The following is a 12470-nucleotide window of genomic DNA, read 5'->3' on the forward strand; positions in this document are numbered from 1 at the left end:
CAGGGTGTCCTTATGTGATAGCTGAATGAGTTGGCAACAGTCTACAGGATAGGGCAGCTAGAGTGTGGATGTCTGGCTTCGTTAAAAATCAAATTCAGGTGGGGGTGGGTGGGTGAAATGGGTGACGGGGATTAAGGAGTATGCTTGCAACGAGCGCTGGGTGATTAAAAACTTTTAAAAAAATCGAATCTGGCATAACCCTGGGCCACATTTCTGCCTGGATCAACGGTTGTCTGCTATTTTTGCCGAGCTCGCAGGCAAAACTCCATTCGTGATTACATTCAGAGTCAAATGAAAGTAGTATACCCCTGATGTATTTGAGGTCAATTCCACTAAAAGTGTATGAAACTAGGATGTTATACAGAATTGTGGTAGAAGGAAACAAAAAGCATCACATCCAGAATGGATGTGCCCTTGGGGGACCCTCTCGGTTGACCCCTGTTATAAACATGCCAAGCATCTCACTCAGGGCCAGGTTTCTGGTCAAGTGACCCACTGGGAGCCTTGGACCCCGCCTGCTCTAAAGGGGCCGCTGTTCTGAACAGCACGAAGTTTGTGCGCCCCCTGGTGGCCACCGGCGAGAATTCCAGATGGACGCTAAGCACCTGCTGCGCATGAGGCCCTCGGCTGGGGGCAGGTGTGCAGGGTGGAAAAGGTGAGGAGGCTGTCTGTGTGGGGCCCATGGCTGAGAAGGAGAGGAGACCAGTCAAGTCACAAATATGAGGAATTAGCCACAGGAGATGTGGGAAGGTCTCAGGTGCCACACCCGGGAGGAGAGAGGTTCCCAGCAGGTGCCTCTCCCAGGGGAGGGAGGTGGGGAGGGGGTGACTAAAGCCTGCTGCCTTCTGAGGTCGCTGGGAAAGCTAAGTGTCCCCAGACCAGAGCTGGGAGGGGTAGAGAGAACTCGTGTGTCCGGGGCTGTCTGAGCGTTAATGCTGACATGGACGGGAGGATGGACATAACTGCCTTGGCTTCAGGGTGAGAGACAGAAAGGACGCCCAGTAAATGGCATGGGCTTGAATGACCAGGTACTCGGGACTTCCCAGAGGCCCGGGGTGGGGCAGCAGTGAAGCTCAATGCCTGGGCCCAATCCCTGGAGAGGTACCAGGCTATCTCACCTGCCTCCCTGAAGACCCCTGTTCTCACCTCTCCTCCTGCTAATAGGCCCAGCCCGGGGGGGTGGGTGGCTGCAGAGGCCCAGGTGGGGTGCACTCACCTGCCCTGTCCACAATCTCATAATCCAGGTCTGCATCGCCTGCCTTCGCCCCCGGGGAGGGCGCCCGGTCCACCGACAGGATTTCTGGGTAGCCACTGGGAAGCATGGGGAGAAGATGGCTCAGGCTGCATTGCTCGCTCCCTGCTCAGACCCAGAGCCCCTGGCACCCGCCCCGCCCTCGGCCCATGTCCCAGCGAGCTGCTGGGGCCCGCGCCATCTGAAGCCCGTTGCCAGTCCGTTACCTGCAAGACCAGGCGTCTTCCCGGAAGTCCTCTGTGGCCCGCTTGTACAGGGACTGCGGACTGGGAGGCAGGGGGCTGCTGGAGCGGAAGCTGTCCACCAGCTCACGGTTGGATGTGGCATTCAGGTCAGAGGAGAGCTGAGACTGGAGGAGGACAGGGCAGAGGTCGGCACAGGGCTCACACGGGGACCCCACTCGACACCTCCCCGCGGCTCCACCGTGTGAGGGGAAACACAATAATAAACTGTGGGCCCTAACTGTCAGGGCAGAGGAGGTGAGAAGGACATAGCACAGAGCAAGGTCCCACTAGCAGAGCACCTACTGTGTGCCAGGCACCCTACTAGCTGCTTGTATGGTCCCATTTCACATACAAAGCCACCGAGGCCCAGAGAGGCCCAGTCTCCGGCTGGTGAGGGTCACGTGCGGAGTGTGGCAGGTGCACAGCACAGATCTGAACACAAGCCTGCGTCCACATCACGAGGACGTCTTCAGCACCTGCTGTGTGCCAGGCCCCTGTCCCTCCCGCCAGGTGAGGGTGCACCTGGCTTGACCCCAGGAGAGGAGGAGGCACCCGCCATACCTCCGTGGAGCTGGGGCAGCTGTGGTCACTGTCATCCCGCGGGGAGATGGCAAACATGCGGACGAGCCGTTGCTTCCCCTTCGGACCAGGCTCCCTGGCGCCGGCTTCCTGCTTAGGCTGCCGAAGACGGCCCCAGGCTGCTCAGTTCGGGCAAGTTTCCTCTTGGATGCTCTTGGGGGTTTCCAGCAAGCCACCTCCCTCCCCCCTCCCGCTCCCCCTCCACCTCCCCCTGCCCCCTCCGGGCAGTCTCCCTCATCATGTCCCCGCCTCGGAGCAGGGGACCCCCAGCACTGCAGGAGCCAACCACCGAGGAGGGCAAGCAGCCTGGTGAACGCCACTTCATCTGTTTTAGAGATTATATGTTGTTCCTTACACGTTACACAAGTAACACATACTCCATGTATCACACAAGTGGCTCCATATAGAACACTGGGGGCAAACAGAACGGAGTAGAGAAGAAAGTAACATTCTCCCAACCTCCACACTCAAAGACAGGACGCTTGGCATCTTGCTGTCCACCTTTTTTAAACATATATACATTTGGAACGTGGTAGATGTGAGGAGGGTGAAGGAGGAAGGGCCGGGGGCCCCAGCCAGGAAGAGGAAGGTCTGCCTACACCTCCCCAAGGCCCCAGGCACCTCTTGAGGGTCTCACCCACCCACCGGGCCCCTGGAGCTGGAGCTGTTGACAGACCCTAATAGGAGGTTTTGTAATCATTTTAGCTCTTTGGGAACAAAGTTCCCTTCATGCGTGGAAGTCAGCTCTCGGACATCGGACTTATAAACATCTCAGGAACGCATCATCTACAAAAGCCAGTGGCTGCCTGGCCCAGTTTCCTATGCTTTCTTTCTTCATCAAACACCATACTTTACAGGTTCCAGAACCTTCCGCCAAGTACCTCTTCCATGACTTGCCTACGGTTACCACCAAAGGAGATGCAGACACAGACTCAACTTGCCCAGTGTGCGTCTTCAATGATTTGGCAACAAGGTTCACCCACGAGAGTCAGTGTGTGGCAGATACAGCTAAAGCCCCTGTCCCAGCAGGGGCGTCGCGTGGCCTGGCCCCCGCCCCACGCGCACCGCCCCGGCCTCCCAGTGGGGTGGGAGGGCAGCACTCACCCCCTGCGCAGACTCGGCCTGCGGCCTGCAGAGCTGTTGGCGCAGTTCACAGACCTGGTCTGTCAGCTCAAACACTTTCCCGCGGAGGGTGTCCTTCTCCGTCAGGCTCTGAGAAATCTCCATCTGGACAGCGTCCCGGGCGGAGTAGGCCTGGGAGCCAGACAGGGAAGGAGGGAGGCCGGCACAGAGGGAGCGTGTTGGCGGGTGACAGCGGGGACAGAGACAGGAATCTGGAACCAGCTGCCACAGGGACGTAGGGAGCCCTGTGACACCAGCTGCCCCGGGTCAAACCCCGAAGGCTTCTCGAGGAGCCTGGGACCAGCGAGAGCTCAGCCCGTGCCCCCGGGCCCTTCCGCCCAGGTACCTGGTCCCGCTCCTTCTGTAGCTGGAGCAGCTGGCTCTGCAGGGCGTTCACCTTCTCCTTGTAGATGTCGCAGTCCACCTTCGTCCTCTGGAACTGGAGCAGGGTCTGCTCCTTCTCCTCCCAGTACTGGCCGGGGGCAAACATAGCCCATGAGGCCAGCGGTGCTGGGGGTCGGAGGGAGGACGGGGCGGGCGGGGGTGCCTCGGGGACAGAGGGACCCGGTTCCGGAGGTGACTTCCTGCTCTCTTCTTAAATGCTCGATTTCAAGGTGCGTCTACGGAGATGCTACGCTGATGCTATCTGCATTCAGTTATCAGAACTCACGTGGGTGTTGCACGTAAAACTACGTTTTGTTCATTCCATGCCCCAAAGACGTAAACAATCTCCCTCCACTCTGCCTCATTCTCTCCCACCGTCCCCTTCCTCCCGATCCTCGCTTGCCTGTCGTAGCAACTAAATAAACTCCACCCCCCCTCTGGAAAGCACCCTGAGTTTTGTTTCTGACCACCCACAGACCAGATGGGACCACTAGCCGTGGGCCGTGAGTCCGTGCTCCATAAAGCTTCCATGAGGGATGAGCGTTTGCAAGAGCCCGTCTTCCCCACCGTGCAGCCCCGCACTGACGCGGCCCGCCAGGGTCACCTGCTTGCGCTGCCTCTCGGCGGCCACAGCCCGCTCCCTCAGAGAGTGGATGCGGTCCACCAGCTCCTGCTTGCTCTCCAGGGCCTCGTCCAGGTTCTGCTCCAGGATGTCCTTCTCCACCTGGGGCAAAGAGAGGTCAGCCCAGGAACCCCGACCTCCTGAAAGACCTGCCCCTGGGAAGCGCCCCGTCGATCTGCCCCGAGAACAGGCAGCAGGAAATTTTGGGGCCGGGCGTGCGGGTGTATTCAGCCTTAGCCCGCACGCTAGGCGGGGGAAAAGGCAGGGTCAACAATCAAAATGGGCAACGCGCATTTCCATTCTCCTATTTCTCTAGGGTCGAGGACGGACAGTAAAGGACACTGAAAGTCTCTCGGGGTGGCCATCTGCCCTGTGGGCAGGGTCAGGCCGCTCTGTCCACAAATCCACCAGCACAGCCTCCGACGGAGGACACACCAACGGACAGGCCATTCCCTCTCTCGCCCACTTCTCAGGAAGGGGCTTCGGAACGGCGGCGCCATCCAGGCCGCGTGACCGGCTCCTGCCCTGCGCCCGGGGAATGTCTGTTCTTTGGAAGGAACAGCTCTATAAATAGACATTTTATTGATTGAAAGGAATCGAGGAGGAGAGGCAGAAGTCTGCATAATTCCAGAAGTTGGCGTCGCCCAGCTCCTCCGCGGCCTTCCAGAGCGCGCGTGGGCGGGACAGCAGACTCTTCTGCGGACAGAAGGGCCCCCCCACAACCTCGAACCCCAGTATCATCAGCCTGATTCCCTGTAAACCAGCACAGCCACCCCTGCCGAGCTGACGGGGGCAGGGCCCGGCAGGTCCGGGAGCCGTTCATCCTGCCCACGTCGGGGCCGGCCGGGAGCAGGAAGGGAAACGCAGGGTGTCCCTGGATGGCCCCCCAGTCCTCAGCCACCCCTCCACGGACCACCTGTGAGGACCCCCCAGCCTGCGGGGACCCCGGGCAGCCGCCAGGGAAGGGAGCGGGACCCACCAGGCTGAACGTCAGCGACCGGAGTTTCTCGTTCTCCTCCTTCAGGCGGCTCAGCTCCTTGTCCCCGGGCTCCAGGCCGCCGGCCATCTGCAGGGACCGCTCTCGCAGTTCCCGCTCGTGGGAGGAGGACATCTTCTCGCGCTGCAGCTCCTGCTTCGTCAGGTAGAGCTGCCGGGAGGAGGCCGGGAAGGAGGGCAGCGTAAATGCTGGTTCTCCGCCAGCCCGGGGCCGCGCGTCCCTCAACCTTTCTCCTCCAGGAGCGAGCTCTTCATCCTTCAAGGGGCCCCTCCCCCAAGATTTCAAAATCCATTGATGAGTTTTACCTAGTGACTAGGTCCAATTCCTGTGGAGGAGAAAGGCATTTCTAGCTTTATTTTTTAGATGAGATGAGCCATTAAATCACTGGGGCGGGGCCCAGAAACAGAGGAAGGAGCCCAGGCAATCAGCTCTCGGACCCTCTCTGGAAACTTGGAGCCCCACCAGCTGGTGGGTGGTGAGTGGCCAGTGAGCGAGTGTCCTCCAGCACGTTCCCTGGCTTCCCTCCCTTCCCATAATCTGCTAAATACATTGCATAAAGGGAATCGGGACTCATGAAAATCAGTGAGAAGAAAGGAAATCAAGTGAGATGGAGCAGAGATGCCTGGTCTATGCAGACGCTCTTGCATCTTCATGCAAATATGTGCACCCCTGCCCAGCGGGCTGCATGTCCAGGGCTGCATTCCTCTGGAAGCTACCTGGCCAGGTCCTGCTGGCCTCCACCCTGCAGGACAGCGCCCCAAGAGCAACTCAGACCTGGAACCGAGGACCTGGCCTCTCCGCACCCCAGGCGGGTGTGATGCCCCTGGGGGGAGGGGACTTTCCCCGAGAGGCAAACCCAGGAAGTCTGGATGTCAGGGTGGAGTTAGCACTCACTCTGGGGTCAAGAGGAGAAGGAAGAACCTTTCCAATTGGACTTTTTCCCTCCCAACATCTACTTAGCAAATTTTCCATAAGCAATTATACAGCTCCCACTATGGGCCACCTGGGTTAGACGTTTTATACAGCATATATTCCAAAACTAAAATTAAATCATTAAGACCTGAATGTGGGGGGGGGGCTAAAATTGAAAATAAACCTAAGCAAATGACCTAATTATATTTCAAACACTGTAGCCACAACGATGGGAGGGAGGGGGGGGGGGAAGCCGGGCGGCCACAGCAGATCCTCAGCTCTTCTCAGCACCTTGTTTACTGGGCTGGTGTGGGCACAGCTATTCTGAAAGTACTTTCCGTGCCCTCTAGGATTGAGCAAGTGCTAGCTTGGGTGGGAGGATTCTCACCATGGAAGAAGGGGCACCCGAGAATGGAATGGGGGAGGCAAGGACACGCCCTGGGGATTGACGGGAATTAGAGGTGTGGGTGTGACCTCACGGTTTCGAAGACACAAGTATGTCTGTGGACATGCATTCTCGCACGCTAAGTGCGTATGCTTATCTGTACGTGCATACTTACGTGCACGTTTCCTAGTTCTGTTGGCTGAAAGGGAGGAGCAAAGACATCCCAGGAGCAGCTCTGCAGGATTCCAGGGCCCTTCAGGGAAATGAGCCCAGAGCTGGGGCAGGGTGGGGACGAGATGATCCTGAGAACTCTTGTGATGCCAGGAAGAGGGTCTGTGCTCAGAAAATGAGGGGCCACACCACAGGACACGGAGGAGATTCAGGGGGCTCCCACTGGCCAAATCTGGGACATTTTGAGCAAACTCCTTCAGGACAGTAATATGTTACAGACCGCTGGAAATGGGAATCCACGTGCCTGTACCAACAACAGATGCCTGAGCTGGGGGATTAAGGGCCCCTCCTCATGGTCAGGATGTTGAGGGCCAACAAGGGGACCCGAGGGGTCACTGGAGATGGGGCTCCCCCTCTAGCAGCCACCAGAGTGTGGTTGAGTCCAGGCAAGAACCCCCAGTGAGGCTGTCTAGGGGGGAAAAGTCCGCGAGTCTCAGGGTGTTTGCTGGTTTCAGAGCTTCCCACCCCCAGGCAGCTTCTCAGAAGCTGGAGGAAAGAGGAGCAGTGATGAAGGCTGAGGAAGCAGGCAGCACCTGGACCAGGTGGACGATGAGAATATCACCCGGGAGGGGCGCTGGGCTTGGCGCCATGGTGGGGCCACTGGAGCCAGGCCCCACGTCCCTCTCTGTACAGGGTCCTGACAAAAATACATAATCCCCCATCTCCTCATGAGAAGATGTCAGACAAACCCAAAATGCAGAGTGGTCTATTACAGAAAAGAGGGGGGCCCTGTATTCTTAAAAAATATCCATGCTGTGGGGTGCCTGGGGGGCTCAGTCGGTTAAGCTTCCGACTCTTGCTTTCGGCTCAGGTCATGATCTCAGGCTCGTGAGATCGAGCCCCACATCAGGCTTCAAGCCCTGTATGGAGCCTGCTTGAGATTCTCTCTCTCCCTCTGCCCTTCCCCATTCTCTCTCTGCCTCTGCCCTTCCCCATTCTCTCTCTGCCTCTGCCCTTCCCCATTCTCTCTCTGCCTCTGCCCTTCCCCATTCTCTCTCTGCCTCTGCCCTTCCCCATTCTCTCTCTCCCTCTGCCCTTCCCCATTCTCTCTCTGCCTCTGCCCTTCCCCATTCTCTTCTCTGTCGGCCGGAAGCCTCACTGATCCCACGCACAGCCAATTGGCCCACTCCATGTGTTACACGTATCATACATTACAATAATTAATATGCAGTAAAGCGAGCTGGAGCAAACGAAGTCATTAAGAAAATCACAGGGAAGAGAGATTACATTTACAGTGCTGCATTTATGGAAAAAAATCTCGGTCTAAGTGGATTCGTGCAGTTCAAGGGTCGACAGTATTTTTATTTGTACTATTTTATAAATTTGAAGTGATTTCTAAATATGGTTAGGATGTAAAAACTAAAAACAAACACACCAAGCCACAGTTAGAGGCGACCAACAAATGCCAAGATGACAAGGAATGAACGTCCTCAATGTTTAAGGAGCTCCCACAAAACAATCAGAAGGTAACGGCCCCGGCGGAAAAATGAGTGAAGCTGTGGGGGTCTGAGGGCCTCACCGAAGGCACTCTGGTCTCCTGCACAGACCCAGGCCCAGCTGAGAGAGACACAGGAGGGCCGGGCAGAGGCCCACGGGCCCCAGGTTACCGACTTTCGGGGGCAGGGTGGATCCCAGGCGTGTCCACGGGACAGGGCCGGGGCGGCCTCCCCACCGAGCGCGGGCCAGCCAGTCCCCAGGGGATTCCAGCGCCGCAGGCGCCCCGGCAGGGGTGGGGAGCGGCAGGGTGAGGGCCGCAGCCCGCATACCTCCTCCTGCAGGCTGCGGCAGCGCGTGGTGGCCAGCTCCTTCTCCCGCAGCGCGTTGCCGTAGCGGAGGGACAGACCGAGCATCTCATCCTTGAGTTTCAGCACCTCGTGGAAGTGGGCGCTGACCTCGCGCTTCATGCGGTCGTGGTCGGCCTCCATCTGGCCCAGGCTCTGCACGCGGGCCTCGGCCTGGCGCAGGAGCTCCTGCAGCTGCTGGCAGCGCCGCAGCAGAGCTTCCTTCTGCCCCTTCTCCTGGCTCAGCTCCTCCTGCAGGCTGCCGATGGCCCCGGCCAGGCACTCGGTCAGCTTGGACGTCTCCATGAGGCCTGCGGAGGAGGGGCGGTAGGCCACCTCGCCCTCCCCCTGCTCCCCCGGGGGCCTTGCTTCCTCCGCCCAGACTCTCAAGCAGGAGCCCCCACGTGAATCTGTGGGTCTCCTTAAAAACTTCCCAGCTCAACCAGACTCAGGATTTGGTTATACAAACAGCGTGACAGGTGACCTGGGAACCAGCGTTACCCCCTCGCAATCTCCCCGTGGGACCCTGGCATGCAGACTCAGCCCCCCGGTTAGCTCATGTGTGCAGCACGCTAGCTCATCTCCGTTCATCCTAAGACAAACGTAACAAGGGATATGAATCCATATAATAGAACTCTAACTAACGTAACCATGGCTACCACATCAAACTGGCAGAAAAGTTTTCTCAGCAGGGTCTGAGTGAGGTTGGTCCTGCCCTTTGTATTCCAAAATCTTTCAACAGCTCCTCCAGGGAAGCCTAAAATCACTCAATTAACAGAAATGGCCTTATCTCCCATCAGGTTGGCTACATCTTTCCATCTCTGGCTGAGCAAAGGTGCAGAAGGCTGCCCGCTCCTCTCCTCCCCTCCAGCAGGGGCCTCTCCCAGCAGAAGCCGCCCCAGGCCCCGGCCCCCCACTCCCCCGTAAGCACACACTGCCAGGACTTTGGCCGTCTCAGGAGCGTTTCGAGGGCAAGGACATACTTCCCCTCTCCCAAAACCGCTCCAGTGCAGTCTCCGCCCCAAAAGGAGTCTCCCGTCGGTACTACATAATTAGGGACAGGTCTTTTCTTTCCTTTCTTTCTTTTTTTTTAATTTTGCTTATTTTATTTGAGAGAGAGCAGGGAGGAGAGGGAGAAGCAGGCTCCCTGCTGAGCAAGGAGCCCAACGCAGTACTCAATCCCAGTGCACCAGGATCATGACCTGAGCCGAAGGCAGAAGCTTCCCCGACAGAGCCACCCAGGCGCCCCAAGATCTTCTTTTACAACTAGAGGCCACAGCTGCCTTCTCCTACCACCCTCACCATGGTTAGTGGGGGTCTCCTCACCCCCTGAATGCTGGGGCTCAGGGACAGGAACCTCTGCCGGGGGGGGGGGGTATCAGGAGAAGCATCTGGAAGAGCACGCAGGCACGAGGACCGAGAGGCTCCAAAGACGCCCGTGCAGAGCACCCCCCACCCCCAGGACCCAGCGCTCACCACTGAAGTTGCCGAAGTCCACGCTGGGCTGCAGCCCGGTGACCAGAGTGTAGATGTCGGGGTTGTGGAACTTCAGGCTCTCCAGGAAGGCGATGGCTCCGTTCTTCCCTCGCGTCTTCAGCAAATCCAGCAAGTGCCCTTGGGCGAGAAAACGGTGTCAGCCCACAAGGCTCTGGGTGGGCTTCCCCTGGGAGGCACAGTGGGGAGGTGGAGGAAATCCTCGCCCATCCAGGAATCGGGAGGCGAAAGCAGTTTTCCAGGATCCCCGGCGGCAGGTGCCCTCACTGCTCTGGGGGGGCCTGTAACTGACGGGTCTGCAGCCAGTCTCCAGAAGGGCCAGGCTAATGTTCCCCGAGCTTCTACCACAACCCAAGTGCTAAGAGTTGGCCGTACAAAACAAAGGAAGATGACCTTTGCTCTCAAGACCTCCCCGGTGTGTTGGTGGACATGTGCAGACACTGTGTGCAAGGCTGTGGGACCACAGAAGCAAAGGGCCGCGCCCCAGGGCCCGGGTCCCAGCGAGCCCGCCAGCCCGATCTCGCGGCTCTCAGCCTGACTTAGTGGCTTGGATCCCTTTCTCCTGCATCTGAGGTTCACAAGGAACAGGCAGAAACAGAATCACGTTAATAGTGACCACTTACTGCCTGCTTCCTATGGCCCCGGCTTGGAGATGGGTATCTTATACTGTCTCATCCAGTCCCCTAACAATCGGACAGGGTGTAGCTATCAGCTTGCCTGGTTTTCAGTGAATAAGCAGAGCTAGTTAGACTGCCAAAATCGTCTCTGAAGACATCTGGAGTGGGTGGAATTGTGCCCCCCGCCAAAGGTACCTCCACCTGCAACCTGTCGACGGCAGCTTATCTGGAAAAAGGGTCTTTGCAGATGAGCTCATCCTGGATTATCCAGGGGGGCCCTGAATCCAGTGAATCCAGTGACAAGTGCACTCGTAAGAGACAGAAGAGGGGATGCAGAGAAGACCACGTGAGGACAGAGGCAGGCACTGGACGTACGTGGCCACAAGCTGAGGGCTGCCTGGGGCCACCAGGAAGACACAGGAAGGATGTGCCCCTAGAGCCTTCCAGGGAATACAGTGCTGCCCACGCCCGGATCCCAGACTACGAGCGAATACGTCCCTGCTGGTCTAAGCCACCCAGTTTGTGGTCATCTGTACGGCAGCTCCGGGAAGGCACTAGCTGTCCCCCTGCCTGGAACGCGGGTCCCTAAGGTCCTGCACTACCCGGCCAGCCCCGGGCTTCGCTGCACAGCCTGGGTGGGGCTGGCGTGGCCGGGAGGGCCCGCTGGAGCCGAGCGGCCCGGCCCGAGGCCGGTGTTGAGGGCCCGGGGGTCCTCACCGACTCTCATGACGGTGTTGGTGAACCTGGAGCCGTGCAGCACCTCCTCCTCGTCCAGCTGGTCCAGCACCTTCGCCTGGCGCAGGTAGGGGGTGAGGCGGCTGGGGCAGATGCTGCGCACGACCCTGTGGCGGTGGCTGTCCAGCAGCTCCCACAGCGTCTCCTCATCCAGGGCCGTCAGCGTGGACTCCGTGCGGCACAGCGCCGCCATGGCCGGGCCGGGGACGCTGGAAGGACAGAGTGGACGGCTGGAACCAGGGACATGGCCTCCAGGCCCGTGGAGGCCTTTGCAGTCAAACCCCCTTGCCCCAGGTCATGGGCAGGGAGGGAAATGACCCATCAGAGAAGATGGTGACCCTTGCCCTGGCCCTGGTGGCCCCTGACCTGGGTGGGGGTGGTCATTATCCATCCTTATTGTTGATTTCAAATCAATTCCTCTATCTGGAGAGGAGCCAGAACTGGATTCCCTTGGTGTCAGGACACGGAATTTGCCTATAGAGCGCAGGACACTGCCCACGGCCCCGGGGGCTGATTTACAAGCTTGATCGAGAACGGGCATTCTCAACGGGGTGATAGAGCCCCCACAGGGTCCAAAATTGGTTCTTGAGCAAAAATTCTTCCCCTTCTATGTACAAAGCACATCTGTGTCTAAGCAGACATTCAGTACAACTGTGATAGTAACGTCTCACGGGAGCACAGCGCGGGAGGGAATGTCTAACAAGGCTCCTTGGGGACGGCGACAGCAGACGGCGGATGGACACCGCCTGGAATGAATGCGAGGGTTTGGACGGCCCATCCAGCACCCCAGCAGCCAGAGGAGGCGCCCACAGCCCGAGGAGAGGGGTGGGGGAACAGGTGGGAAGCAGGGCTAGGGGGAGGGGAGTTTGCAAGAGAGCACACTGCTTCTATTTGGCGTGGCACCAGGACACTTGTCTGAGGCACTCAGGACATGTGCTAGGGAATGACACTTCACAAAAGTGAACTACAAAACAATTTAAAACGAAAACCAAGGACTCCGAGTACGTAATAAAGGCCACCACCTGTTGGCTGGCAGGGGGTGCAGATTAAAGACGGGCAGGTCTCCAAAGGGGCTCTGCTGCAGCGGGCCTGGGCGGACTCTCTCCCTGGGGTCACAAGCCCTCGGTCTGTCCAG

General features: G+C 58.5%; 1 protein-coding gene across 2 annotated transcripts in view; it reads right to left on the reverse strand.

The window, feature by feature from the left end:
* The window catches only part of CARD14 (caspase recruitment domain family member 14), a 23186-nt gene extending 11622 nt beyond the window's left edge, over positions 1–11564 (reverse strand). Inside the window, exons 1-10 of one of the 2 annotated variants that reach the window (XM_026483965.4) lie at positions 11318–11564; positions 9966–10103; positions 8475–8800; positions 5163–5330; positions 4166–4285; positions 3524–3649; positions 3160–3309; positions 2038–2154; positions 1459–1601; positions 1217–1311 (exon numbers count right to left, since the gene is read on the reverse strand). In XM_026483965.4, the coding sequence (XP_026339750.2) occupies positions 1217–1311; positions 1459–1601; positions 2038–2154; positions 3160–3309; positions 3524–3649; positions 4166–4285; positions 5163–5330; positions 8475–8800; positions 9966–10103; positions 11318–11528 (1594 nt within the window). In that variant the 5' untranslated portion in view covers positions 11529–11564. Of the gene's footprint in view, positions 1–1216; positions 1312–1458; positions 1602–2037; positions 2155–3159; positions 3310–3523; positions 3650–4165; positions 4286–5162; positions 5331–5485; positions 5691–8474; positions 8801–9965; positions 10104–11317 lie in introns of those variants that run through there. The other variant, XM_057318089.1, reaches the window with a different exon arrangement.
* Positions 11565–12470: the final 906 nt, after the last annotated feature.

The sequence above is a fragment of the Ursus arctos genome, unplaced genomic scaffold (assembly GCF_023065955.2).
Source record: "Ursus arctos isolate Adak ecotype North America unplaced genomic scaffold, UrsArc2.0 scaffold_24, whole genome shotgun sequence".
Taxonomy (NCBI): Eukaryota; Metazoa; Chordata; class Mammalia; order Carnivora; family Ursidae; genus Ursus; species Ursus arctos.